This window comes from Micropterus salmoides, unplaced genomic scaffold (genome assembly GCF_014851395.1).
Source record: "Micropterus salmoides isolate LMB-PRFRI ecotype aquatic unplaced genomic scaffold, ASM1485139v1 Ms_hic_scaffold_6, whole genome shotgun sequence".
In the NCBI taxonomy this organism is placed as follows: Eukaryota; Metazoa; Chordata; class Actinopteri; order Centrarchiformes; family Centrarchidae; genus Micropterus; species Micropterus salmoides.
Genome location: NW_024044348.1, coordinates 29,919,705 through 29,946,599, shown reverse-complemented (window position 1 = coordinate 29,946,599; position 26,895 = coordinate 29,919,705). Strand labels below are relative to the sequence as shown.

The following is a 26,895-nucleotide window of genomic DNA, read 5'->3' as shown; positions in this document are numbered from 1 at the left end:
TTTCCAAAATGGTTTTGAAAAGACATTTCCAGACACTTACCAGGGAGTAGCTGTGGCACAGCTTGTTTATGCAGATAGACTACAGCCAGTCATATTGCAATAAGATGTTTTCAATGGCTGCTTAAGTGTTCTCTTAACCTCTAGTGTATACTATGCAGGAAACAATAGACTAGTCAGAAAGTGATTAATTTAATCTATTTTACTCCTGACATAAAATGGGGGTCTGTGTGATGTCATGTTTGGGTAATGTACTTTTTCTATTGTTGAACATTTTCCCTCTATGGCCATTCTTTATGTCTCCACTGCTCTCTGCTTAACTGCGTAACCTTCTATTCTCTCCTGGCAATCACATAATCAATCACTGTCCCATTACTTGACAAGGCAGACAAAGGGAGTGTATGAGTGAGAAAAACCTTTTGGCCTGTCTCAACAAGCAAGAGGAATGTCGACTTCAGAGGGCTAACACAGGCAGAAAACACAGGCCCAGTAAATATTCAATTTAAAGGATTCCAAGATAAGGCGAGTTGAAAAATTGAGGCAGCACCCATTCTTCTAGATAAGAGAAGACGGAGCCATCTGGAGGCTGGGAGATAGCGAACTCCCACACCATCCCAGAGACCTCACTCTCATCTGCTGCAGCGGCAGAGAAGGGAAAATAGAGTGCCAACACTTTCATTATGTTAACTTCAAAATGAATTTATTCACATTCAGTGCATGTAGTTATTGGGTCTGATAAACAGAAGGTTACTGTTGTGTCTGCCATAATAAAGGGAACTATGGTGGGTCAGTCTTAACATAATGATGTTCATTTTATTAGGGATTTAAGGACTGTTTAGTAAGACATCCAAAATACAGTTTTCTCTGCTTTACCATTTTAAAGTAATTAAAAAAAAATGTAAACAGTGTCATCCATTCTACAGTCAGTTAGATTTTTCTTTACATCAACTGCATTAACAGCAAGTTATATAACACCTTGGAGGGGGGGGGGGGGGGGGGGGGGGTATGGGTAATTTGATCAGTGGTCAAATTTTGACCTATGTCTCTTTTTAACTAGTAAACTCAGTTAAAACATACTGAATATATATTGTGCAAGGTAAACAAAACACTCACTGTGCAGTTTAGGCCTAGGCCTCTATCTCCTCCAAATTCACCTTGACTGTTTCTTTGAAAACAAACATTATTGGCAAAATAGACTCTCAGCTTGTGAATAACCTTGTCCACATTCCTAAAATGCACTTTGTTGACTCCTCCACCATGCTATTTCGTGCCAGCCACATTGGATTTAGCTCTGGGATAATGCTTTTGTCAGTATGTTTTATCTGGTCTCTCACTCAGGTACACTATGCCGTTATCCCTAATTACCCCCACTGCATTTTACACTTGGCCCAGAATTCTTAATGCTTGATAACAGATGCAGGTCGATTTGAAATTTACTTATAGCGGTATTATCTTTTTGACCTGCATCGCAGACTGGCTGTCCCATAGGCTCTTGGGTGAAAGCTGTTAACTCTGTGATAACAACGACATGAAGTGATAACCTTCTAGCAGTCTCGAGGACACACAGTTTGCTACATATATGCTGTATTGCAGTCGCAGCATTTCTTATTCAACCTTGGGTGCTCTGCTGTGCTCTGATTCATTTAATGGGATCGAGAGGGAGGTTAATCACTATGTCCGCCATAGATTGTTAAAATGCTGGCTGACCACTATATGAATTATTACGACTTGTATTCTTATGAAAGAAAAAGGATTTTTTTTTAATGCTAAAGCCATAGGAGTGAACTCTCCTTTTTTCTTAATTTCAAGCTGTAACAGAATTGTCTCCCCAGTTAGGAGTCTCTTTGATCAATTTACTTTCTGGTGCCGACATCTGCGTTTGCAGATTTTCATTAAGATCAACAGTAAAAGCTTCAGACAATGTTCCACTTGTCTAAGTTATTATCCCCAGAGGACATGGTTGATTAAGTGGAAGAAAGTTTTTAAGTATTCGGATAAAATAATTCTCAGGAAGGTTTATTTTGTTTGTCTTGTTTTGGACAACTTTTTAGAAAGAAATATATGTAGAAATCCTTAATCCATAAAATTCAATGCGTATGCTCCCAGCTGTTTTTTTCCTACTACTGTGCATTCTGCTCGGAGTTGAATTTTGATCCAATTGCCATAGATGTCTGCAGCATCCAGTTAAGCTCCAGTAACTACTCAGAGGTACTCTTTTTACAACTAAAATGGTATCTAAATGGTGTGACAATGCAGAGAGGCAATGCATAAAAAATGTCAACTGGAGAAAGTCTGCAGCCATTTCATTTATTATTTCAGTCAGCTACAGGTACATGGTGTTACTGTGAAAACTTGGCTCTTTTTAGACCACATTGTTGAGCATATTATTTTGCTTGAAAAATGGTAAAATATAGCGGAAGAGGTAGACTGTGCTATACAATAGATATGAAGTATGCGTAGGCCTATTGGCTGAAAGGGGAAAGAGAATAGCGTGTTGCCTTGGTTTCATATTTTGCAGGAACAGTGTAGTGCAGAAGCTCTGTCAAGCCTAGTTTTAATCCTTTTCTCCACTGTGTTGTGTGATGTTATGTTGTTATCTTAATGATAATCTGTGCCTGTATTTCTGCCCTAGGCATATCTGTCAGGCTGGGTTGGTTTAGGAGCTGTGCCTTATCAACAGCTTTGTCATTAAATCAGCTTTTTCTACTGACAAATTTCACTGCCGTTATTCTTATCAAAAGATCAGCACACTGTGATTTTCTGTTCAATCAGAGATTTGCAAATTCAATGATGTGTGAGTAAGAAAGATGAAATACAAAAGAGAATTTCCATTGGAATTTGTTTATTTAATTTTGTTTTCATGAGAGTTAATAATCAGACAAATAAAATTGGTATGTTTTGCATCTGTCATACCATCAATGGCTTTTAGCTTTTTTATTTTATTTTATGCTCTTGGATCTACTCTGTGTTTTTATGACACACTTAAGAGCAGTGAGGAATAGAGATGCTAATAAATGATTTAGTACACAGGCTGTAGATAGTTTACTGCAAGAAAGAATCTGGAACCTGTGCGATTCATGGCTTTTTCTTTTGTTGGTGTGAAATGGGATGTGAATCTTTTAAAGATTTTATAGCACACATCATCACAGTTCTGTGGATGTGAAAGACCATGTTGGACGTGCAGAGAAACACATCCCTTAAATGCTGTATGTACAGAGGCAAGCTTTTAGGTCCCAGTCAAACTGACCTCTGGAGGCTGGAATTGGTACTCAGTTCTTCTGAGAAAGCACTGTTCTGTCTGAGTGAGTGTTCTGATTGTCTCAGCATTGTGCTTGAGTGGAGGGCAGCGCCAAATTAACTCCTCTGATTCAATCCTCTCCACTGTTTGACACCAGTTCAGCCAGTCAGTGAGGAGGGTGGACTGAGACCCCTTCCCCCAAACACACTCTCTTACAGTGAGAGAAACTGCTGTATGGCAAGGGTCCAAGAGGTCTCTTGCATGCTTCCTGCGAGGCAGATTCGACACCCTCTCTCTCCTCCCACAATGCACTGAGTGTCTCAGGAGGCTGATAGCCTGGTTCCTGTGGATCCAGTGGATCTTTGGAAAGAAGGATGCTGATGGAGGGCACAGTCCTGTGCACCGTCATCTCAGATGTGCCCCCTTCAGTACTCTCCCACACCTCTTTCACCACCTTGTACCGCAGTTTGGTCAGCTGGTGTAGTGACCCCACTTTTCGTTTCATGATCTCAGCACAGGTGATGGTCTTTGTGACAGCACGGCCTGACCCAGTGAAGACCACCTGTCTGAGCCCACCACCACTCACACCTTCCCCACTTAAACCCTTCTCTCCCTGCATCCGTGACATGGCAAATCCCATTAAATTGCGAATCTTACTTCCCTCCTTCACACGCATCTCCAGCACCCCAGAGGCTAGTCCTGGAAAGGGACAGGGGCTGTCCTCCTCAGTTCGACAGACTTTCTTGAACCCTTCCTGCCCTAGTTTGATCGCAGGGGGAGGGACTGGTAGTGGTGTTGGTTTCAGCGGGCTGGAAACATTGTCCACTGTTGCTGGCTGGCCAGCATTCACGTAAGTTTGATCCTGGTAGACAGAGCAGGTCCCTGGGGTTACCCCATTCTCCATTTGAATTGGTATGTTCACCTCTAGTCCTGGGTGGGGCCTGACAGCATTTCTGGCAATGTACTGGTTCTGGCCACTGACCACTCCACACCCTGTGAACATTTCTTCTGTCCTCAATGCTCCACTGCAATATTAGTCCAGACACACACTTTTTCCACATGAAAAACAGCAATCAAAATAATGTTCTTATGTATGTGGCACTTTTCTCTCCCTCTAGTCAACAGCTGTAAAGTTTCAGGACTTCATATAAGAAATATTACCCGCTCCCCAAGAGCACTATCAATGAAGTCTTTAATGCTCCCTCCCAGAAAGAGCTGGAGAAATAAGATAAACGCCTGGCTGGTGAATTAAGAGCACTGTTGGGACCATTCAAGATGTTCTTTAAAGAGCATCTCAATTTCATACCACAAATGACTGTTAGGAAAGTACTCTGGAGATGGATAAGAATAATAAAAATAAAAAAAAGCTAAATTATCCTCTTTCCTTCATTTGTATGCATTTTGTATGGTGCTTTTATCCTTAATAGCTGCAAAATATATGAAGTACTTTGTTGATTGTCCTTTAACAAAACTTTTCTAAAGAAAAACTGAAAACTCAAATTAAGACTCCACCTTTTTCTTAGCAATCCAGTCCAGCGTTGTTGATTTTGATCTGCTGATCATGTCGTCTTCAGCTTGAAATTGACCTCTTGGGTTGTCCAGCTGTTAAGTTCCACCTCCTGTTTAGGACCTCTGGATGTTTTTTCTCCAGCTTGAGTAGGTCTGTGTCTCCTCTCCTTGTGCTCATCTGGGCATCCACAGTAATCGAGGCCAGGGTTGCGTGGAGTTCTGCACCAGGGGTGTCCTCCCAAGAGCTCTGTCTTGTCTCCAGTGATGCTCTGGGAAGTCTATTCTGTTACCCACAAAGAGACATAAGGGACAGGAGCTGCCTCACAAATGCTCACAGGAGGAGTGTCTGTGTGGTTGAGGGGGAGCATGAGGGAAAGGGGAGACAGCCCTCTTAAAGGCGCAGGTCTTTTCATCTTTTAGATGAACACCCTCCCTTCCACAACTGGAGCCTGCCATCTGAGGAAAAAGAGAAGGGCAGGGCTACTGTGTCCCTTTAAAACCTAGAACGCAGATCCCCGGCAACTTTGTCAATCTCTTTAGAGGACGTTCCAGTGTTCAATGTACATGACTGATTGAACCTGAGTTCTGAAATAGAGACTCAGTCAACCTTTAAAAATGCATTTTCAGCTACGAAACAATGAATTAAATTAGCTCTCTTATAATTGAAAACATCCTTCAAAGAGCCACTGAAAGTCAGCAGCATTAAATTGCACTGTACTTAGCCTTTATCCTATTAGATGTTTGTGACCATTACAATTTACATAATGCAGCATTAATAGCTTTATTGTTGAGGCAATCAAGTGGTGCGGTAAGAATGCCTGTCTCTTAACGCTTCGATTGTTATATTGTTGCAAGGCTGAAGAGCCCTTGTGATCAAGGACACAAGGACAACAAAAAGCATAGAGGCATGACTTCCATGTTCAAGGTGCTGTATTAATAGTGACTGTCTTCATTAGTCTGGCGTATCTGTGCAGGTGAGGAGATGGGGCTGACAGGTGGGGTAATAAGCATCTTAATGGGGTTTCCATCACCAGTGGAGGGCGCTGGCTCGCTCCCTTCTGCACCAAGTCAGGCCCAGACAGCTGTAGCATCGCTCTGTTCAGCCCAGTCTCCCGGTCGACAGGTGGATTTGTTTTTGTGTGTGACTGACAGATGGGAGAATAGGTAAAGACAGCCCACTGAGGCTGAACCTATGAGGCCAAGAGAGAGAGGCAGACAAGTCCTAACTACTCTCTGCTCAGTATATCCCATGGTGCACAGTAGTACACAGACAGTATAAACTCACTGTGGCTCAGCCCAGTCCTTAGAGTGAGGCTAATTCACAGTGGCATGTGTATTATATTGGATCCCTATGGTAATCAAGGAAAAACACACACACACACACACACACACACACACACACACACACACACACACCTCCAGCTCCGAGTGGAATGTGGATGAATGTCTTTTTATTAGCAGAGTCTGAACGGGAATCATCATTGAAGAATCAATAGACTGGCTGGATCCATGGAATGATTCACTTTCTTTTCATTCGTATGTATGTGAAGGGAGAGCTTAGTTATCTCCTTAGCCATTCCAGACAATGCAAGAGACGTATTAACAAATATCTTTCTTTTTCTTGCCTTTTTTGAAAGCTAAAAAGAAAATGGGAGACAGGGAAGACAAGGGGAGGAGAGAGGGTCTGTAGCGCTCACAACCAAAGTGATCATTCTGTTGTTTGGGAGAAATTACCCTCATCAGTCATACAGAGATGCACAGCTGCCTAAGGGGATCTGGTAATGTTACTGCATAATAAACTGTGTTTGTGCGTGTGCACGCGTGTGTGTGTGTGTGTGTGTGTGTGTGTGTTCAGAGTTAGAGCGAGAGGAGGCAAGAAAGAAATGCAAGAGGGCAGGGGGTAAAAGAAGTCTGATTTAACCACAGAGAGGTTAAAATTAATGAAACAACAAAGAAAGTTCTGTAATTGTCCCTCCTTACTACATGATGTTGGCACACAATTTATTGCTTCTCAGTTTAAGTTTAGGAACCTGTTTGCTCGCGGGAATGCGATAAATAAAGCAATTCAGCTTCTGAGTAAAAATGCAGGGTTCTGAGCAAAGCGTCTTCAGACACATATTCACAACTTTTTGTGTCTCCATCAAAGACAAAACTGTTCTCCAGATGGCTAAATAAAACCATCAGGGCTTTGCAGAAGCGTGTATTGACCTTTTTGAGCGGAGCACTTTTTTCCTTTAAGTGGCTTCATTTAATGATGGGTAGAGGCGGCAGCGCTCACGCTTGGTCACTCACTCCTTCACACCTCCTCCATAGAGCTGGCCTCTGCTCCTGTAGCTAAGCACTTACTCCTCACTTTGTCTGACCTTGGCTGGCATCTGTGACAGTCTAGGCATTCTCTCCTGCATACGCACTTCGCTTGCTTCCCAGTCTTCGTTCAACAACCACCCTCTGCTTTTTCTCCATGCCCACCAGAATTTTAGCAAAGAAAAAACATTTATTCCCCAAGACTGTGACAAATAGTAGTGGTTGTCTCTTGCTTTTCTCCCTCTTTGCTATGTACTTCAGACGTCTGAAGTGGCTGCTGTTATGAATTGTAGGGCTGTCTCTTTGTTGTTTGTTGCAGCAATGCAGAGTCTAGTTGTTGGGGGTGCATGTTGTGCAGTTGTAAGGGCTGCACATAGGCGCGGTGCCTCACTGAGACAGCCGGTCGCTCACTTTACGTTAACCGCAAGTGTTTTCACGGTCATCAACCAATGGTGGCCTGTAGGCTGTCATTTCGCTCCTTGTGGAGCTCGCCCGCGGCTTGGTTCTGCCCCACAAACTCACAGCCGGCCCTGGTGGGGGGACAGAGCAACACACACACATGCATATGTACACCCTTACAGAAACACACATGCCCCTTGGATGGGCACACGCACACACAAAAACTATATGCTCAGCATAAGGCAGGCTGTTGGAGCAATTACAGAAACATGGCAGAACACGATGAAGCAGGCCCCACTATCAGAAGGGAAATAGAGTGAGCAGAGGAAAAATGATGACGCCATTAATAACAGGGAGGCTCAGAGGCTCGGAGGGAGGTGGGGGTGGATGACCCTCTTTGATTTCCCTGTGACAGCACTTTGAGGTGCAAATGGTTGTTTGTATTAGATACTTGGACGTTTAAATGGACATGTTTTTCCGTCAAAGGCAAAAAAACAGAAAAGAAACAACGGTAGTGTGATATACCAAATGATGCGTGAAGTGATGTTTTCCTGTCACTCATGCATCCATTATTTTTGGTAAATGACAGGTCAGACTTTCTTATTCCCATTCTGTCTTTTTGCATCTCTGTCTCAAGCCATACATATCCATCTCTTTTCCTTCAGCCAGTGCTTTCCCCTCGGCACTGCAATGCAGATGTGTCTCATACAGGAAACTTTCATTGAAGACGCTTGTGAGAGAGGAACATGAGAGAGAGGAAAGACAGGCATAAAAGAGATGGAGTCAAATGTAGAAGTGGAGGGAATATAGGCAATACTAGCAGAAGAGATTAAAAAACCACAAGCATTACAATTTATTGCTATGAAAACATATGGTAGACAAAAAAACAGACATGGCAACTTTTGATTTATGAGGCCTATCAATGAAATGTTTCATCAACTAAACAGCTAGCTTTACAGAGGTATCACACCACCTAACAAATGTTTTGATGTTTTTCAAGTACCACAATGTTATGAAAGGGTGGCATTTTTTGGTTTAACATTAAATTGATTTGGCAGAGCTCAACCCTGTTGATCTGCTTTTAGGTGTATTATTGCACATAGTTTGATTAACGGCACTCTCTCTAATTTAAATTGGCAGCAGCAGTTGATAATCGCATTTGTGTTTGGTGCTTCTGTTTTGTAAGGCCTCAGGCTAAAAGTTAATGGACTACACAGAAAAAATGTGATCAATTATATCAAGAATTAATTTGCCATGTTGAAACAAAAGCGAAAAAACAAAAAGTAAATGAATGCCCCTGAGCTAGTATTCACTAATACTGTAGCTATTTGTTTGGGAACATAATGCCACTTACTGTATATACCTGGACAAACCAACAGACGTGTGTCATAACAAGAGAAATCTGAATAGTAAGCATCAACATCCAAGACAACAAATAGACAGATCTGACGTTATTGCCTTGTGGTTTATGGCCTCAGACAGTGTGTTCTTATTCCACGGTAACTTCATTTTATAAAATCTGGTGGACGTAAAATAATATGTATTATACAAGGGGCTAATAAAAAAGTAAGCGGAACCCAGAAATGCAAAACCCAGAAATGCAAAAATCAGCAGTCCCTCGAAAAGCAACTTTAGGCTAGGTCTAAAAGCGATTCAATCCCCATAGACCCCCATGTTACAGCCTGGTACAAAACAACAGTTTGGTCTGTATAGCTAATACAGCAGAGAATTCTCGTTTACATTTTATTATGGCTTAAAGTTATGCACAATTAAGGACAAGTAGGTCCCGTCACGGCCCTGCGATGGACTGGCGACCTGTCCAGGGTGTACCCTGCCTCTTGCCCAATGTAAGCTGGGGTTGGCTCCAGCCCACCGCGACCCTGTACGCAGGATAAGCGGTTGACACTTCATTCATCCCACCTCATCTACACCAACACTCCACTTCTTCGACCATTTTTTTAATATCCATGTTTTATACAGTCCATGGTACTCCATCCATCCATCGTCAACCGCTTATCCTGCATACAGCCAATCCCAGCTGACATTGGGCGCAAGGCGGGGTACACCCTGGACAGGTCGCCAGTCCATCGCAGGGCCACACATAGACAAACAACCACTCACGCTCACACCCAAGGACAATTTAGGGTCGCCAATTAACCTAGACTGCATGTCTTTGGAAGGTGGGAGGAAGCCGGAGTACCCGGAGAGAACCCACGCAGACACGGGGAGAACATGCAAACTCCACACAGAAAGACCTTCTTGCTGTGAGGCGACAGTGCTAACCACCGCACCACCGTGCCGCCCTCCATGGTACTCAACTAAGGTTAAAGTCAAGGACAACTGGACTTCGTTGAAGAAAATGGAAGACGTTTTGTCCCTCATCCAAGGGACTTCTTCAGTTCTGACTGACTGGTAGAGAAACTCAGCTATTTAACCTCAGTGGGGTCGTTTGCCAGGATTGTTTGCCAGTTATCGACGATCCTGGCAAACGACCCCACTGAGGTTAAATAGCTGAGTGGATGACTGAGAATCTTCACAGACAGTCCATGGTATTACCACATTTACTTAAACTTAGACTTTTATTTATTTGTATATGTCAGACCTTCCAGGCAGCTATTATCCTTTCATTTTTGTTTGTTTTCTCTGTCTTTGAATGGTAGTTACGTATTGTAACCCGAGATTCTATGAGTATGACCTTTAACGCTATCACTATTGGGTTTACCCCTGCTTGCGCATGCATGGCACTGAGAAAAGCTTGTCCACTCCACCCGCAGCGTGGGCCTCTCCTACGTCCGCACCTTGTATATATACAATGGTGAGACCTACACTTCGGCTCCCATAGTGTCTTTTCTTCAGCACTGAGAACCAAGGTCCAGTGAGGCCCTCAGCTTACCTCATTGGCCCATACGGTACCACCAAGCACAAACCCACCTGCCCAGAGCCATATAATGAGCCACCGAGTCCCCAACAGCCCGCGGCATTGGTGTCAGCGTGTGCGCAACCACTGATGGCACAAACTGGGGAGGCAGAGGACCAACCCATGCGTAATAGGCCGAATGCAGGATTAGGTCGCAGGACAGCTGAGCTGCCGTCACCCTGGATCCTGAGTTATAAGGCACAGAGAGGGCAGCCAGATCACTGACCCTCTTGGTCGACGTCAGAGCCTTGGCGACCTTGGCCGAAAGGAACTTCAGGTCCGGCGTCTCCAAACGCTCAAAAGGGGCTTGCTTCACCGAAAGGTCACGAACCCTTGTGGCAGGAAGAGATGGCGGCAGCTTAGGTCTTAACCGTACTGAACGCCTGTCCATCAGCAGTTGGAGGAACGAAAGCACCCAAGCAGCAGACAGACCACCATTCGGAGGAGTAAGAGGACTGAGTAGAGGTGGCTTTTGACCTTTGCATGGTGCACCACCTCACGGGAGTGACCTACACCCTCCAGGCGCCTCCTCACAGCGGATAGCTCCTGATCGCGCCCCCCGCCCGAAAGAGGGCATCCCCTTCCAGGGGAGTTTCCACGGCCGACCTGACAGCAACCACTGGAGGCAGGGAAACCAGGACGCGCTTGTGCGCTTCAGAGCCACCAGGATCACTGCCAAGGCTGAAACCTATAAGTGGTCCAGGAGGTGTGGGATCAGCCGAACCGGCAGAAAAGCATACAGCAGCCGGGGAGGCCACAGGGGGTGCGTGAAGGCATCCACCCCCAGTGGGGAATCATCCTGCGAGCTCAGTGAAAACCACAGGGCAAACTGAGCATTCTCTCGATTGGCAAACAGATCCACCTCTGCCACACAGTACCTGAGCCAGATCTGGACCACCAGATCAGGGTGGAAGGATGTACTCCGCTCTGATGGAGAGCAGATGAGTGTGCGCCCACAGGAGCGTCCGCCTGGCCAAGCCCATCAGCTGCACCAAGCGCACCCCGCCCTGGCGGTTTATGTAGGCTGCTGCAGCCTTGTGGTCGGTGCGGACCAGCATTCTTCTTGTTTTATTTTTTTCGTTCTTCTCTTCTAGCTGGTAATCTTCTGCTCTTTAGACACCTCAGTGCTGAAGAAAAATGGGAGCCGAAAGCTAGGTCTCACCGTTGGAGAGGCCCACGCTGCGGGTGGATGTAGACAAGCTTTTCTTAGTGCCGCTATTACTATACTATTTCCACATGGCTTAGTCAAGATCTTTTTATATAGTTTTCATTCTTTCTTTACTTGTGTTACTGTCCACCTGGTGAATGTAAGCCCAAAATTTACTCTGCTTTTAGCCTTGCTGTGGTCTTCACTAACCCCTGAGGGAAATATCTGACTCTGTTGACCAGCTAGTTGCTCACTATGTCTTACATACTCACAGTTAGCAAACATTGACTTTTAATCCAAGGTCTGTGCAGTTACATTTAAAACATGCTTAATAATCCTTAGTTTTTCTATAAGTAGAATATATGAAAAAAATTGCAAATGCAGACAATTACAGTATAATAGGTGTGACTTTTGATAAAGTGTCTACTACTCAAACAGGTTTTTTGTGTTTTTTGGCTGCTTGTTACCAAGATTTAAAATCGGGCAAATGAAGAGCCTGCACACAGGAGGGTTCAGTTAGAGCAAACTGCAAATACTGCCAATGATACATTAAAATATGTGTTGATTATCTGATAGATAACTAGATACATTTTTTACTGTAATAAACTAGGAGGCATTCATGCAAAAGATTATGGGGGACCGGGTCCTTTATGTTGCTCCTTCTAAACTGATTTTGAACATAGACTATCCATTCTGCTTCTATATTTTATTGTATCACAAAACAGACTTTCTGTAGCATAATGTGGCACTGTGTTTTTGATTATCCACCAAGTCCTCAACACCCATTTTCTAGTCTTCCATTTTATCTTTAACAACACACTATTTAATGCTTTGGATATTACTTTTCCTCAAACCCATTTATTGACCAATTTATGTCTTTCTCCTTTGGGTCCCAAACCAACCTTTCAGCAAAACTGCACTGGATCAGTGGCTTCTGTACAACAAAATGAGACAAAGTAGGTTGTGGCTCTTTGTTTCCCCCCAGTCTCTCATAAACACCTTCCTGTCACTGAGCTTCCAGATGGCCATGCTCCTCTGTATCCCACAGTTCATAGCTCTAAACTTCCTAGCGCACACATTTGCATCGGGTCACTGCTCACTCCGACACGCTAGAGGAAGGAGGAGCACTAATCCTACCCAGCATGCCTCCCTGAAATGCTCTCTATGCAAATGGTTGTTTTGGGGGGTTTTTTAATCCACAGTGAGAGTTGTTTGGTTACAAGCATATGCATCCAGTGGGAGTGCTGACTCTTTTGGTAAGTGACCTCCTTAACAGATTTGGTTCAGGTTTCCAGGCTGATGACTGGTTTTCAGAAAACACAGCAGTGAACTTTACAAGATCCGTTTACAGGTCCACACCAGATTTATCCTGTATTTAATTGCATCGGAGAGCAATCACTCTCTGCCCTACAAATCCTTGGTAAAGCTGAGCTTTACAATAGAGTTATAATTGCAGGAGTTTAATTGCCTGCCAATGCTCTGCTCCCACTGCCTGCTTGCATTGAAGAGCCCAATAATTAGAAACAGGGAGAAATTAGGTGGCAATTTTGTCTTGGCAATTATCATAATGCAAAAGAAGTGCCATTAGTATTGTTAGCCCCACGGTACATAATCCTTTGACACTGTCAAGTTCCTCTCTTGGCTGCTGGGTACAACAACTCTTGATTTCCCTGTAGCCTTTGCACTCCCTCAGTCACTACTTAAGTCATCAGCTATCCAGGGCAGCCAGCACACTGTGAGTCAAACTAGTAGACGAGCACATCCATGCTGGGAGTACAGGATTAGTTAGAAGCTACAGCATTAGCAGTCTGTGTTTCTTTAAATGTATATAAATTGGGTGTTAATCCTCTTCCACCATGTCAACCATGAAATTGTGTTTGATATAACAGAAAAATGAAAGCAGACAACAGATATTGTATTCGTACCACACCGGCATTTCATTTTGTTTCACTGGATTTTCATTGTTTGACTCCCAAGTTGCATATGTTCCTGTTTTTGAAAGTATACCTGGTAGATATAGCATATAGGCAATGATAAGGACATATTCCAGGCAGAACTTCTCTCCTGGTAAGTCAATGTAACCCAGATGACATTAAGTTTAAGATCTGTGTAAGCAATGTGTTTAGACAGCTAAATATTTTTTGAAAGAAGATTTTTGCTCTTTTTCTCTAATGTGTGTTGAATGCTATAACAAAATGTGACTTTGTAGAGAAATCGTTTAACTTAATTTACATGCTCACAGATTATACAATTTCTCTGAATACCCAGATAAACCCACACCTTTCTATGAAAGGGGAAACACTGTGATTGTAATTCACAATAATATTTACTAAAGGTGTTAATAAGTCACATTGCTCAATTGCCTAAACCCCCAAAAAAAAAAATAGAAGTGAAAAACCTAAATCCCTTAAGTGAATAAATACATAGTTCACAACCAGTGTTTGAAGTGAGCCAGTACTCTATGGCGTTCGTGACTTTTTCTTGTGCACTGGCACTTTCTTACAAGCTGCCGGTACTCTTTTCTGCCCTTTCCATATCAGGTTCTCTGTGTAATTCATATGGCCGTAGAAAAAACTGCATTTTGGTTATTTATAGCCTAATTAAATATTAAAAACTGATCATTGTGAAACATTGTCTTGGTGTTGACTGTTCCAGGTCTCCATTCACTACATGAGGGACTACAGGTAGACATAGTGTCAACAGCATGCCAAGTAACTTGTGCATGCTCTTTCCCCTTTTGGTTTCTAATGTAGATGGAGGAAGTTACAGTCATGGGAAATGTAACTGCAAGCACCCACGGAGAAGGAGAGATCTGACACGTGAGTTGTGCAGGTTGTGAATAGTGCATCTGCAGTGGACAGATGTAAATTCAGCCAGAGCCAGGATGCCAGTGCCAATATGTGCTCCTTCTAGCCAGCCTCCTCCTAAGAGCAACATAGTGAATGGGGAGTACTGGAACCTATTTTTCTCCATTTCAAGCACTGTTCACAACATGATTACTTTTGCAATCCTGCTGCTCCCTTTTGTCAGACTTAGTAAAAACATGGGACACATGTTTGAAAAGTCACCTGCCACAATTTTTACCAAGTCTTTCGATTCAAATTCTCTAACTTGGTTGGACAGATGGGGTACAAATGTGTAGTATGGCTTCAGATATTTAGTTAAGCATCAAGCAAAAAGTGAGGTGGGGAAAAAGGGTTGGTCACTGAGCAACTTCCATTATTTTCTTTGTTATCAGCTGGGTAATGCCATTAGCTTTGCTGTCTGGAGAAAGCTTCTCACATGTTTGTTGCTCTGGGACATTTTTCTTTTTGCATTTATTTTGTACAATTTTGTCATATTTGTCAATACTCTGATATAGTGGGTATTGACCTCCACAAGTGGCATAGCAAACATACTACAGCTGTCACGAATGGGGAGAACAGCAAAACAAAGAAGAAAAACAATACATTTCTTAAAAAGTAATGTACTGCACAGTGCTCTGTGGGGATTGAAATGTTGCAAGAAATTAAGTACGCCTGGTATGCACCCTGGCCTTTTGAACAGATAATTTTCTTATTTTAAAGCACAAAGCCCTCAGCCATTCAGTGTACAATGGTGACATTTTGAAACTAAATTGTCCATAACTCAAGAACTGATGACCATATTTCACAGATGGTGGGACGAAGAATTAGTGACACTTGACTCAAAAGATCACGGTGACCTCCAAAATTACCTTGACAAACACGATTTTGGCTATATCTCAAGAATTTCACACATATGTTTAATGGGAAACAACCAAGAAGTGATGACATTTTTAACCCAAAAGGTCAAAGGCCAACTTCATTGTCTTCATAATGTCCTGGAAAAACTTTTTGGGCCATCATTCAACACCGTATATTATGTGGATTTTTCATATTTTATAGACACTATTTTACAGAGGTCAAAAGGTCATTGTGACCTCAATAGTAGGCCTCATAATTTAAGCATGAATTGGGCAATTCCAGATTTCAAACATGTTTACTGGGACGACGCAATGAATAAACAGTAATTAGCACAGTGCGGCCTTTCCTCCATCTCGTCCATTCTGCATTTCATGTCCTGTCTCAGTCTGAATTTCAAGCGTCATCAGAATCTCATGACTGCAAAAAATTCATTGGATAGCACCAGCTAATTGTGATCCTGTGAGTGAATTTCACCTATAGCTCATAGATGTCAGGGGTGGGCTTGTCGAGGCAATGGGGATTGGTCCCAAAAGCAGAAAGAACAGGCAGGAAATGTACTGTTCAAGAATTTTATTGTACATTAATTGAGCTTACATGTAGGTAAAAGCAGGCGTGGTAAGTGATTGGTAAGCAGGCAGAGGCTGCGTTTGAAAAGTTTTTTTTGCTTAGGAAGGTTCCGAACTGAGTGAAGTGACCCGGAAGTAATTCAGTGGCAGCCATGATAAGAGCTGTTCGAATTCTCTAAAAGCTAAGGAAAGGAGCCTCAATGCTTCCTTTCATGTCTCCTTTAGCATAGGGTACACCGGACCATCCTTTATGAAAGGAAAGGAGAGAATGCCGTCGTACAATTCCTTGCGGCGGCAACATTTAAAGTGACGCACGTCCTCAAACTCAAATGATAAAATCCATTGACCACATTTAGCTTGGCTATTAGCCTAAGCCTTTTCTGTCTTATGCCATAACTTGCTAATATGCATATCTTAAACACATATCACAGAATTTCCCCTCTGGGATCAATAAAGTATTTCTGATTCCGATTCTGATTCTGAAACTGTCAACAATAAGAGAGACCCATGTGAGCTGTTACTAGTCTTGCACGGTGATCAAAGTGAGGGTAACGTAGCATGTAGACTCACTTTATGTATTGCAGCCTTCACAAAATAATTTATTAATTTTACTTCAGTGACATATGCTGACACCCTCGCCTTAATAGGTAGGCGTTTCCCTCACATTGATTTATTTGTGTAGGCCTGACACATTATCAACGCTCTTTTTTGTTAGGCTACTATTTAAAGTGGGTAAAATCGTATTCAATCACAGAGCTCCGCTCCGCGCACAGCCTATATTCACTCAGCACCCCCCCCCCCCCCCTCTCGCCACAGTAACGCTGTCATTCTGTGGGAAACACTGTGTTTACATACAATAAGTGGGATTCATGTTGATGAATGTAGGCAGGAGGGTGAGTGTGGGCAAGTATTCTCAATGTGACAACCCTGTCCATTATTTGGTGACTGGTAGGCTACCCTGTCTGCCTTTATGCTATCTTGGTTATGAAGTAAGCCTAATATTTCACCTTGGTGTCCACATTCAGATGGCCTGCATAACAACAACCCAGGGCGCAGTATCAGAGAAGCGCTTTTTGTAGTCCATCTTCAGAAAATTTTAGTTTCATCATGGCAGGTCACGTCAGTAACATCAGCCGTTGCATAATTGCTTCGCTTAGAAAAGATTCTCGTCCTCTTTTCCTAAGTCCTTATGGATTCTCCTTCACATCTTTCCTTGACCTTATGACTTGATCATCGAGGTCAAGGAAAGTTGATTAGGAAAGGAGATTTTTTTGACTTTTCGGATGCAGCCAGGACAAACTGACAATGAGAAAGGGAAGTGAACGGCTATACATTCTGAGTGGCTGATGAGGGAATTAGTTGCAGGTGAGGAGTGGGCAGAGTTGGCCAGGTGACTGTAGGGCTGATGAGGGAAGTGAGAACTTGAAATGTTTTGCACCGGTTTCAGGGTTTCAGGAACAACTCGTTTCCTCAAACGGTGTGCAACGGTTGAAATTAACATTTTGCTGGACTTGGCCCAGGTGTGTAGTTGGGTGGGCCAGTCAGGTGGTAGTGAAAGGAGGAAAAGTCAGAGGGCATCCGGTGGAGAGCTAGAGGATGGCAGGTGAGCCAGAGAAAGGGGCAGAGAGCTATGCAGAGTGTCAGGTATGAAACTGTGTGGTTGAAGAGAGGGACTAAGGGAAATGCTTCTCATCCAAAAATGCAAGGAGAAAACAAAAGCACTACGTTTTGTGTAGCTATACTCTATAAGAATGCAGCTGTTTAGCCACTAAATCTATGATAACCTTTTTTTATTTTACCTTTTACCTTTTTAAATTAATCACTTCAACAATGTAATTAATCACTTCAACAATGTATTCACAAGAATCATACATGTATCATCAATATAGTGATAACTTCCATTTAGGCCAAAAAAAACCCCCAAACACTTCCCAGTATTCACAACATACATGAGTCTAGACAGACATTGATGTAAACTGCAACTTGACTGACTGGGAGAGGCATACAACTGTGGGGCGGTAGAATAATTCTAGTTTGGTGTAAAGATAAAATACAGCTCAGCATGAGTATTGTAGATGTTTGTGCATTTTTAATACGGAATATGGACTCGCAAAAACCATGCTGGCTTAGTTACACAGCCCTTTAGAAAGTATCCCTTCACACTGCTTTTCTTCTCTTTAGCCTTCAGCAGTTTGTAAAACTTCTGCTTGAATTCTTTCAGAATCTGTTTGTGCAGGCCATTGCAAAATTGCTTTTTACCATTTTGGCAATTTTCTTCATGCGAATGCATGATAGCATATGCTGACTGTTGTGTTTGCCACCCAGGGGGTAAGTGACCATGGTAACTACACATACCACAACATTATGTGCATACCCTCTATTGCATTTGCATTTTCATTTTTTTCTTCTTTCAGCGTATGTATTTGTGCAGCTGACTTTATGGCAATTGTTGATATAAGTTGAGTCACTACTTCTCTGCACAGCAGGTGGCTAAAAGTGTATTGTGAACATGACGTCTCAATGTATGATAATAGTTTGTGTTGGATCATATCTTTTATTTTGTCTGATATCTGATACAGATTTACAAATTTTTTAGTTCTTATAAACAATATTGTCTATCGGCCCTATTCTTCAGTGATCCTAAGAAGCAGTAGAACGTATACATAAGGAATGTATAAATAAACACAATCAACAACATTTAGTTATGGTATTGAAAACATAATAGTTAGGAAGTTACATTAGATTTCAAAGGGCCCAACTTAGATTTTAACCCTATACTGAATACACAGTAACACAGATAAGAAGATGAGTAAGAGTATGAGGCAGTTTAGTAGGATGGTGTTATCTCTGTGAGGAAAACAAGAGGTGCTAATATACGCCTGAATAATGAAGAGAAAATGACTTTGGGAATCAGGAAGTCCTTCACCATTAATGTTGAACAACTCTCCGTGGCTCTCAAGCAATCAAGCAATGGGATTTACAAACGATTTTAATTTGGATGCATTATCCAAACTCCTCACAGACCAAAAGGCAGGCAATTGCTCTGACAAAAGATATGCACTGATAAGTTTGAAGGTCAACAAGCTGCTGCAGTGGAGATACCAGCAGCTGGTCTGTACCACACGCAGTCAGATGCAGTAAAATACAGACACACTTAATGTATACGTACACATTAGAGGTTTACCAGGTGGCATAAACACTATCAAACACTAAAACAGAGCGTACAATTAGCCTTTTTCACTCCTCATCAAAGTTTATGACCAGTAAAGCACTTCTGTTTCATCACACATTTGAAAGTCACATGGAGCTCAGCCTACAATTTCCAAATGCCATAAAGGAGAACAGCTAATGAGGTCCTATGTAGAGAATAAAAGGGGGATTAATGAACAGCACAGTTTGAAGAGACTAGGCAGCCCTCGCCTCAAACCCTTTACAGTGTATGCATTTACTAGGTGAGAATATTCTAAGGCTTTCACACGTTGCCACAGTATTGAATGGTCTGTGCCGCGCTTGGAGGAGCATTCTGCTGATGGAATCAAAACCCCTTTCACGGATTCAAATGAGGTGCACTCAGCTGTGATTGGTATTGGAAAAGCATTTGTCGGAACAGAGGCTCACAGAAGGCTTCTTAAATACAAGGCAATCACAGTGTCTAACGCAGAGACGAGGCGAGAGGTGTGCCCGGACTGCAGAGTGGAAAACAGGACAAAGGATTATGATGGTAATAAGCAGTAAACCAAAACAAAGTCATCCCCTGATCCCTCACTCTCTCTCTCCCTCTGTCTCTGTCTCTCCCTATCTCTCTCGCCCCTAAATCCTCTAACACGCTCTCTCTCACTCCTTCCCCCCTCTCTCTGCATCACACACACCACATATTGACAGGGCCCATTTTTTCACTGTGCCTAAGCTACAATTTAAAACTCATTTCTCATTATTTGCGGTGAATCCTTACACACACAATTTCTAATCTGTCGGGGCCATGATGGCTGCTGGCAGAAGCAGAGACTCTTTATGCAGATGCCCGGCTGTACACCTATATGCAATGTCAACTCTTGCACACTCGGCTGGCCTTATTTTATTACAGGCGTCAGCAAATCTACATGCCGTCAACTGTGAACCTTTTGTGCTAATGTCTTTTTTCCCCCCTCCCTTTAGCTGAGCTTGTGGTGTACAGACCGAAGGCATTTTTATATCCCAGTGATAATGTGCAAGTGCAGATCAGAAACTGTTTTCTAGCTCACAAGCTTCAAGAGATACCCTCCTCTGGTAGACCTGAGACAGAATGTGCAGGCTGGGGCCACAATGGATAAGGTGGAGGTGGATGAGCTCAGGTGGCTGGGGTGGGATTTACAAACCTCTAATTTGGCCTGTTTAATGAAAGGTTGTCAGGTCTTCACTATATCCCAAAGTGGCTCTCCTTCTACTTTTCCCCACATCTTTGACAGGCACTGGAAGACTGTATGTGTGTGTTTGAGAGAGGGGGTGCGAGTGAGAGGGAAGAGAACATAACAGCCATTATTATGCCTGCAAGAACAGCAGTTGGCAGCAGAGGAAAGAAAGTAAAAGAGGGGAGAAGATTGTGTCTGGAATTGTCCATGTGTGGCAGTAGTGGTCCTCAGTCACTTTATCAGTGCCACAGCAGCATTTTTTCCTTTCATCTATCTGCCCAGCGACTATTCTTCCCCCCTTTCAGAGCAAGGAAAACACTCGCTTTCTCACCATGGATGGCTCAACACAATCGCCTACCCCATACCCCCACCTATCCTGCTCACGCTATCTCTTCACTCAACATCACTCTTTGTCTAAATGCTATTCTTTTTTTGTTCTTTCCATCGCTCAATCCCATCATTTGTAGAAGTGCAGAGTACTGAAAAATTACCACACTTCACCTCCTCTGCACATGCTATTTCTATCTGTTCACTTAACATCAGGGTTGGGTGTAAACTCCACACCATGTCTGGTTACGTGCAAGATTTCTTAGAAAGGTTTTTTTAGTTTGTACACACAAAATAGGACTTTGCACTAAAATTTGGATTGCATTTTGGTTTGGAATGAATACTGTCCAGCAGACAATGCTCAATAGTTGATGCAGTATTTTATAGCTGGATGTATTTGCAAACAAACAAGGAAATATAAATCTTCCCTTCCCAATTTCCCTTGTGCATGCTGCTTTTGCTCTAATAGTACTAATTTTAATAAATGATTTAAGTCTTTATTAATGACCAGTTAAGTCAGCATTAGCTAGTCCTATGTGATGAATTCAGCAAGCTTCTCAACAACACCAACTATAGGGCAGTTAAGACATGAGGCTAGAATGAAATGCTAGTTACTGCTGTACTGACAAAATCACTGACAAAAGCTTTATGTTTCTGAATGAAAAAAGCAATGGCTTGATTTACATATCTGTGGTTATTCCAGTGCCTCTTCTTTTTTGCTCATTTTTTGGTCAGACATAGAGATGAAATAAACCAGTTATCAGTGGATCACAGTGAGATGGGTGCTCTTTGTGTCTTCTGAAGACTGAAATAGCTGAGCTCCAAGAAAGTTCAGGGTCTGAAGAATGACTCTGTGGCTGTCATCATAAGACCAAAGAGGTCAAAGAAAAAGACAGCTCAGCATACAGAACAGGCAGATGTGCACACTCTGTGTGAGAAGGAGGTAAAAGAGGTAGCTGGAGAAATAGAACAAGGTTAAAGGATTTATGTGGTTAGCATTACAGTATTGGAACCACAGTCACCGGTCAGTATTTAGCGGTCAGCGGTTTTTAGCAGTATTTAGCGGTCAGCATTTAGCTGCAGAAGTTGCAGTTACCAGGAATTATATGGGTAAAAACTGGGCGGTGGGTTGCATTTTTTTTAAATATAATGCAGAAGTGACCAGTGGACAGCAGTTAGTTACCACTTACCTAAACAGAATTGTCTATTGCAGAGGTTTTCATACTGGGTGGTGCGCCACACCAGAGGAGTACAGGAGAGTTGACAGGAGGAGTAGAGGGAGAGACCTGAGGCAAACATACAGCGAGAGGTGAAAGGGACACGTGCATGCCTGTCTTTTTTATTTAGAATTAAGGTAAAAACCCTTAGCGCTGTTTTGCTACACTTATCCATGAGTCAAAATTCATGATACACTCATTATTCAGTGTGACTTATACTTTCCGAGGATAAAATTATGCCCGATAATCTGTCTGATGTCCATCTCAAGTAAACCAAGTAAATCAGCTTGGAAATTATATACAAATTGTCTGAGAATCATCATGTTTTCTTCAATATCAAAGTAATCCGATGATCGTTGTCTGTATATTCATGGATACATTGCAAACAGGAACTTTTAATAGCTCATTTGGCATATTTGTAATATGCCAAAAGCCAATTTGCCAAAATGTAAACAAGTAACCGTAAAAAAGAACCCGGCTCAAGTTGTAGCCCACAGCTAACTAACTGAATCAGACCATCCTCCCCAAAGCAGCTTAAAGCTCAAAGCTGCTTTTTTAAAGCAGCTTATTACAACCTATATTTATGTTTATTGTTAGGCTCAACCTCTACTGGCTGTAGTAATGATCATAGGTGCAAAGGAGGAAGTCAAGTGAGGTAATCTAAAGAGCGGCAAAGTCCACGTAGGGAGGAGGCCGGGGTGGATGGTACTTTTATCCAAGAGGATGCTGTTCGTGTCCTGTGTAAAACCAAAAGTAAGCCTTATTTTAACTTACATAAGTTAAATTAGCATGTTACGTTAGTGACTTAATTTACGTCACTAACATATCTATTTTAACCCAGACTACAATATTTTCCTTTACCTAACCAAGGAGTTCTGGTGCCTAAACCTAACCAAACTACTACAACAGTTTTACAATGTTAACCATGGGTTTATTATTGTTAATATGTTGACAAAGGCCTACTGTCATATTGTTGGGAGTCACTTTGGTATGCGGACATGTTGAACTGAATCCATGGCAACATCATGCTTCCTGTTTACATCATCCAATAGCTTCATGGAAACTGGTGTTTCCATACTAGGCCTACTTCCAAGTGTTCCAGCCCACTGTGAGGCCCATGGTGTCAGATTTTGAAATCCATGGTCTAGTCAAACATGCTGCCTACATACCACTCTAAATTTGAGATTACACATCTAATAGTCTCTCCAATAATATAGATAATATTTCAGGCATATTCTGAGGTACTCCCTTTGTTTGCTGTCCTGCGAATGCATGTCGAACTGTGACACCACCATACTCTAACATATCAAATAGGACTGTGAATTTTGTCATCATTACTTATAAACCTTATTGGTTGTATTTTTTATGGATGGGTAGGAAAGACAGACAGGATGTCCGCAAAGTTAGTAGCAAATATTCCCTTTGATATTTTGTAAAAAGAAAAACAAATTGGACCGATCTAGTGTGGGTGAAATGACTTAATGGATCATTATCAACCCCCTAAAAATGTTTTCAGTTATCTCTTTGAGGCTTGTGTGCACATAAATAAAACTGAGTCATATGTAAGTAGCAGTTTTAAACAACTTAATAGCACAAACCTTTAAAAATACAGTGTAGTTTCTCTAAAAATCTGCTCAACCACAGTATCTATTTTGTCACTGTTGCACACAGTGGCGCATCAAACCAGGCTACACTGAGAATGCGTTGAGCTTGAGTGGATAATTGATCATGCTGAAATTACCAATGGATTTCAGTAGAGCTTAAGCCTGCAAATCTATTGTGCTTCAGGTCATCTATTGGGAATCATAGAGGTATGTAATACAGTGAAATGGGCATAGAACACTGTGTTAATAATCTGTTTACACTTCAACCCCCTTTCCATTGATTTCCATTCTCACCATGCACCACCTGTCAAGCACCACCTCCCACAAAGGACTTCAGTTAGTTTTAGGAGCACAGACATTGCAAATGAAACTATGGAACATAACTTATCACACACTATGTTATATACATGCTACATACTGTATTTATGTGTGCTTGTTGATGGTGCACTATTATCAATATTTATTCAAATACATACTGATAAGCTATTGATTCTTGATTATTTGCAGGACATATCAGTGGAACCATGTATTGAATTTAGTTATACACTATGCTTGTGTCTGTATTTGGGTCTGTGTGATATGTTTGTGTGTATATCATGTTCCTGTGTGTGTGCTAATATGTACAAAAGTCAAAACTTATGTCCAAGGTAACAGATTTCAGCATGTGGAGGCACAGAATAGGCAGCAATCTTTGATGTACAGTACATATACACACACACACACACACACACACACACACACACATATATATATATATATATATATATATATATATATATTTATTTTATTTTATTTTGTATTTTACTTTATCATAGGACTGAATGATTTGAGGATTAATATATAAATATAAAATTTTTTCTGACCAATATTGCAATGTGATTTAAATTGTGATTATTTTCTGCTAATTAAACGACAGGCCTGTATATGTGTTCTACATAGTACTGAGTTGAGTTAAGTAATGAGACTTTAGAGCTGTACCAAGCATTAAATAAAAGAAAAGAATCTGATAAAATAATGCTGTTGCTTGTTCTTGAGGTCTTCCCTCGATTATTTTCTGACTGGTCAGTCAGAGAAAAGTCAACTTTCAAGTAAACTTGACTGGTTTTCTATAAAAAAATTTTTCCCATTTAGCTCCACTCTTCCATGTTTGTGAGTACGCACTGTACCTTCTTTCATCCATGGATGTCGGTGTGTGTGTGTGTGGGTGTGTGTGTGTGTCTCACTGCAGCTCTGTCTGTCTGCCTTTAAAGAGGCTGTGAATGATCTTATTTAGTGTGCGCTGATTGCTGCTTTAACCTGGCGGCCACGCTGGCTGCTGCTGCATTAATAATCGCAGGGAGGCAGGAGAGCTGGCGAGGCCCGCACCTTGTTCACCGTTCGCTCGCTCGCTATCTCCACGGCAGCAAGGAAAGAGCCAGCAAACAGCAGGGGAAGTGTGGCGGAAAATTACAGTCTTCACATGCCAGCCAGGAAGGCTGCCGCTGCTGCTCGGTGGGGGCCAGCGCTGTGTGAAGAAGACAGAGGAATTGGGAGGACGTTTTGGTGTATAATGCCTGTATGGAGGCAGACAGGTGGTGTGTGTGTGTGTGTGTGTGTCCTTCTACTTGTGTCCACTTTTGAACCAGTTTGAGCTGAAGATCCAACACCTCTCTTCTTTAAAAGGCTAGTGTGAGATTCAGCTTCGGGTTTGAATCAGGATTCAGTTTTGAAGTTGGTTTATTGCCAGGCTTGGGTTTATTAGATCCCAATTAGAAATGGAATAAGAATGAGTGTGGACAGTTTGTGTGCCTGTGTGTGTGTGTGAAAGAGAGAGAGAGAGTGTGCATTGGTGCACATGTACTGTATGTGCCTATTACATATCTGTAAAAAAAGGATGCTGTATGCTTCAGTTTCCTCCCACAGTCAGAGTCATGCAGGTTAGGTGAATTGGAAACTCTGAATTGGCCATGGGTGTGAATGTGCACGTCTGCCTATTCGTGTTAGACCTGCAAAAGACTGCCATTGTTTTAAAACAGTGACAGAAAAATCTGAAGGCCCTCTGCCATTTTGACAGATTAAGACCATGGGATTGACTCACTTTTGGAGCCAGCCTCAAAAGGCCACTCAATGAATTGCAATTTTAGGCATTTCTGGTTCGGCTTCAGTCCGGAAACCGTAAGGCTGCCGCTTGATTAATGCTGATGATACACGGAACAACTTTTAGAGCAATCTTGCAGGGCAACGTTGCCGTCAATGGTAATGAGTAAAGATTACTACCGTAATCCCCTTCCCCCAACACTCCGCCACCCGCCCCGCACCGCCACTATCCGTTCAAAACATAGTTGGACTTGCCGCTAGCAAGATTGCCCAGCAACATTGCTCAAAAAGTTGCCCCGTGTATCATCAGCTTTAGACTAAGAGCAATCTACTATAATGTAAAGTAATTCACATGCAATGCTGTCAATAACCACATGTAGATCACCCGTAATAGACCCCCTGTCCAGTTAGTGGCGAGTGTGCATTTTAATTAGCTGTTGTCTAGTAGTATTTGATCTCACATGCATGACCTCATTGCCTATAGCTTGCTTTAGCCATTGCATTGATAGGCTCTATTGCAAAATGTATCAGTTGAGTGTCTGAAGTTTATATAGAAAGACCAGTAATTGTGATGTGGTTAAAAAACAAGGTGAAAAAAAAGGCATGTGGTGTAGGGTCAAGGACAAGCAAGTAACACTGATAACATTTTTAAGCCAATGGTCAGTGTTGGTCAAGTTACTAGCTAAAAAAAAGTTACTAGCTACTTATTACTCCTTAAAAAAGTAATAATATTACTTTACTTGTTAATGGGTGATAAAAGTAACAAGTTACGTTACTCTTTACGTTACTATTTTATTTTCACCCCCCCAAACAAAGCAGTCTCTCCTAACTTTTTCACTAATATCATATTCATAGCAGCAGCAAGGAGTGTGGTTTTTCACAAAACATATAACATGACTGGCTGAAATAAAAAAAAAAATAAAGCAAGTCTCTCCCAACTTCTGAACTACTGTTTTTCTGCACATGTATTTATAAGAGCAGTATTCAGTGGTTTTACAAAACGATAAATTTTGCTTAACGCCACTTTCTCCCGACGAGTCCAAGCATCACGGGCAGTAGCATCCAGAGTTTCTTTCTACAAGTTCCACGTTGCTGTGCTGCTTTAGCAGATGCTTCAATAAATTAGATATAGAATTGTTCGCAGTTGAAAGTTTTTTGCTGGTCGCACAAAGTTTACAACAGACGACGATGTTCTTTGCATCTCAAACTGAGACACAATAACGGCAGTAGCTACTTACAGCTGTACATAAGGTCCGGTGCCACTGTAATAATATTACTGTTTTGGAAAAGTTATCTGTTACACTACTAGTTACTGGGAAAAGTAATATTATTATATTTATTATTATATTATTATTATTACACGAGTTACTGCCCAACACTGCCAACAGTGGTGAAAAGTGTTATCTTTTTGCTCCATGCCCTTATAAATGTATAATCTGTTAATCTGTTATATGTATATTAAAGGATATTGGGTATTCGCTTTGTATAGAAAATACATATAT

At 42.0% G+C, this 26,895-nt stretch overlaps 1 protein-coding gene across 1 annotated transcript; it reads right to left on the bottom strand.

Annotated features, from left to right (window-relative positions):
- Positions 1 to 2,505: 2,505 nt before the first annotated feature.
- LOC119890728 (ribonuclease P protein subunit p25-like) lies at positions 2,506 to 5,044 on the bottom strand. Its single transcript, XM_038702108.1, has one exon. It carries the CDS (start codon positions 4,236 to 4,238, stop codon positions 3,402 to 3,404), a length of 837 nt encoding a protein of 278 aa, XP_038558036.1. The 5' UTR covers positions 4,239 to 5,044; the 3' UTR covers positions 2,506 to 3,401.
- Positions 5,045 to 26,895: the final 21,851 nt, after the last annotated feature.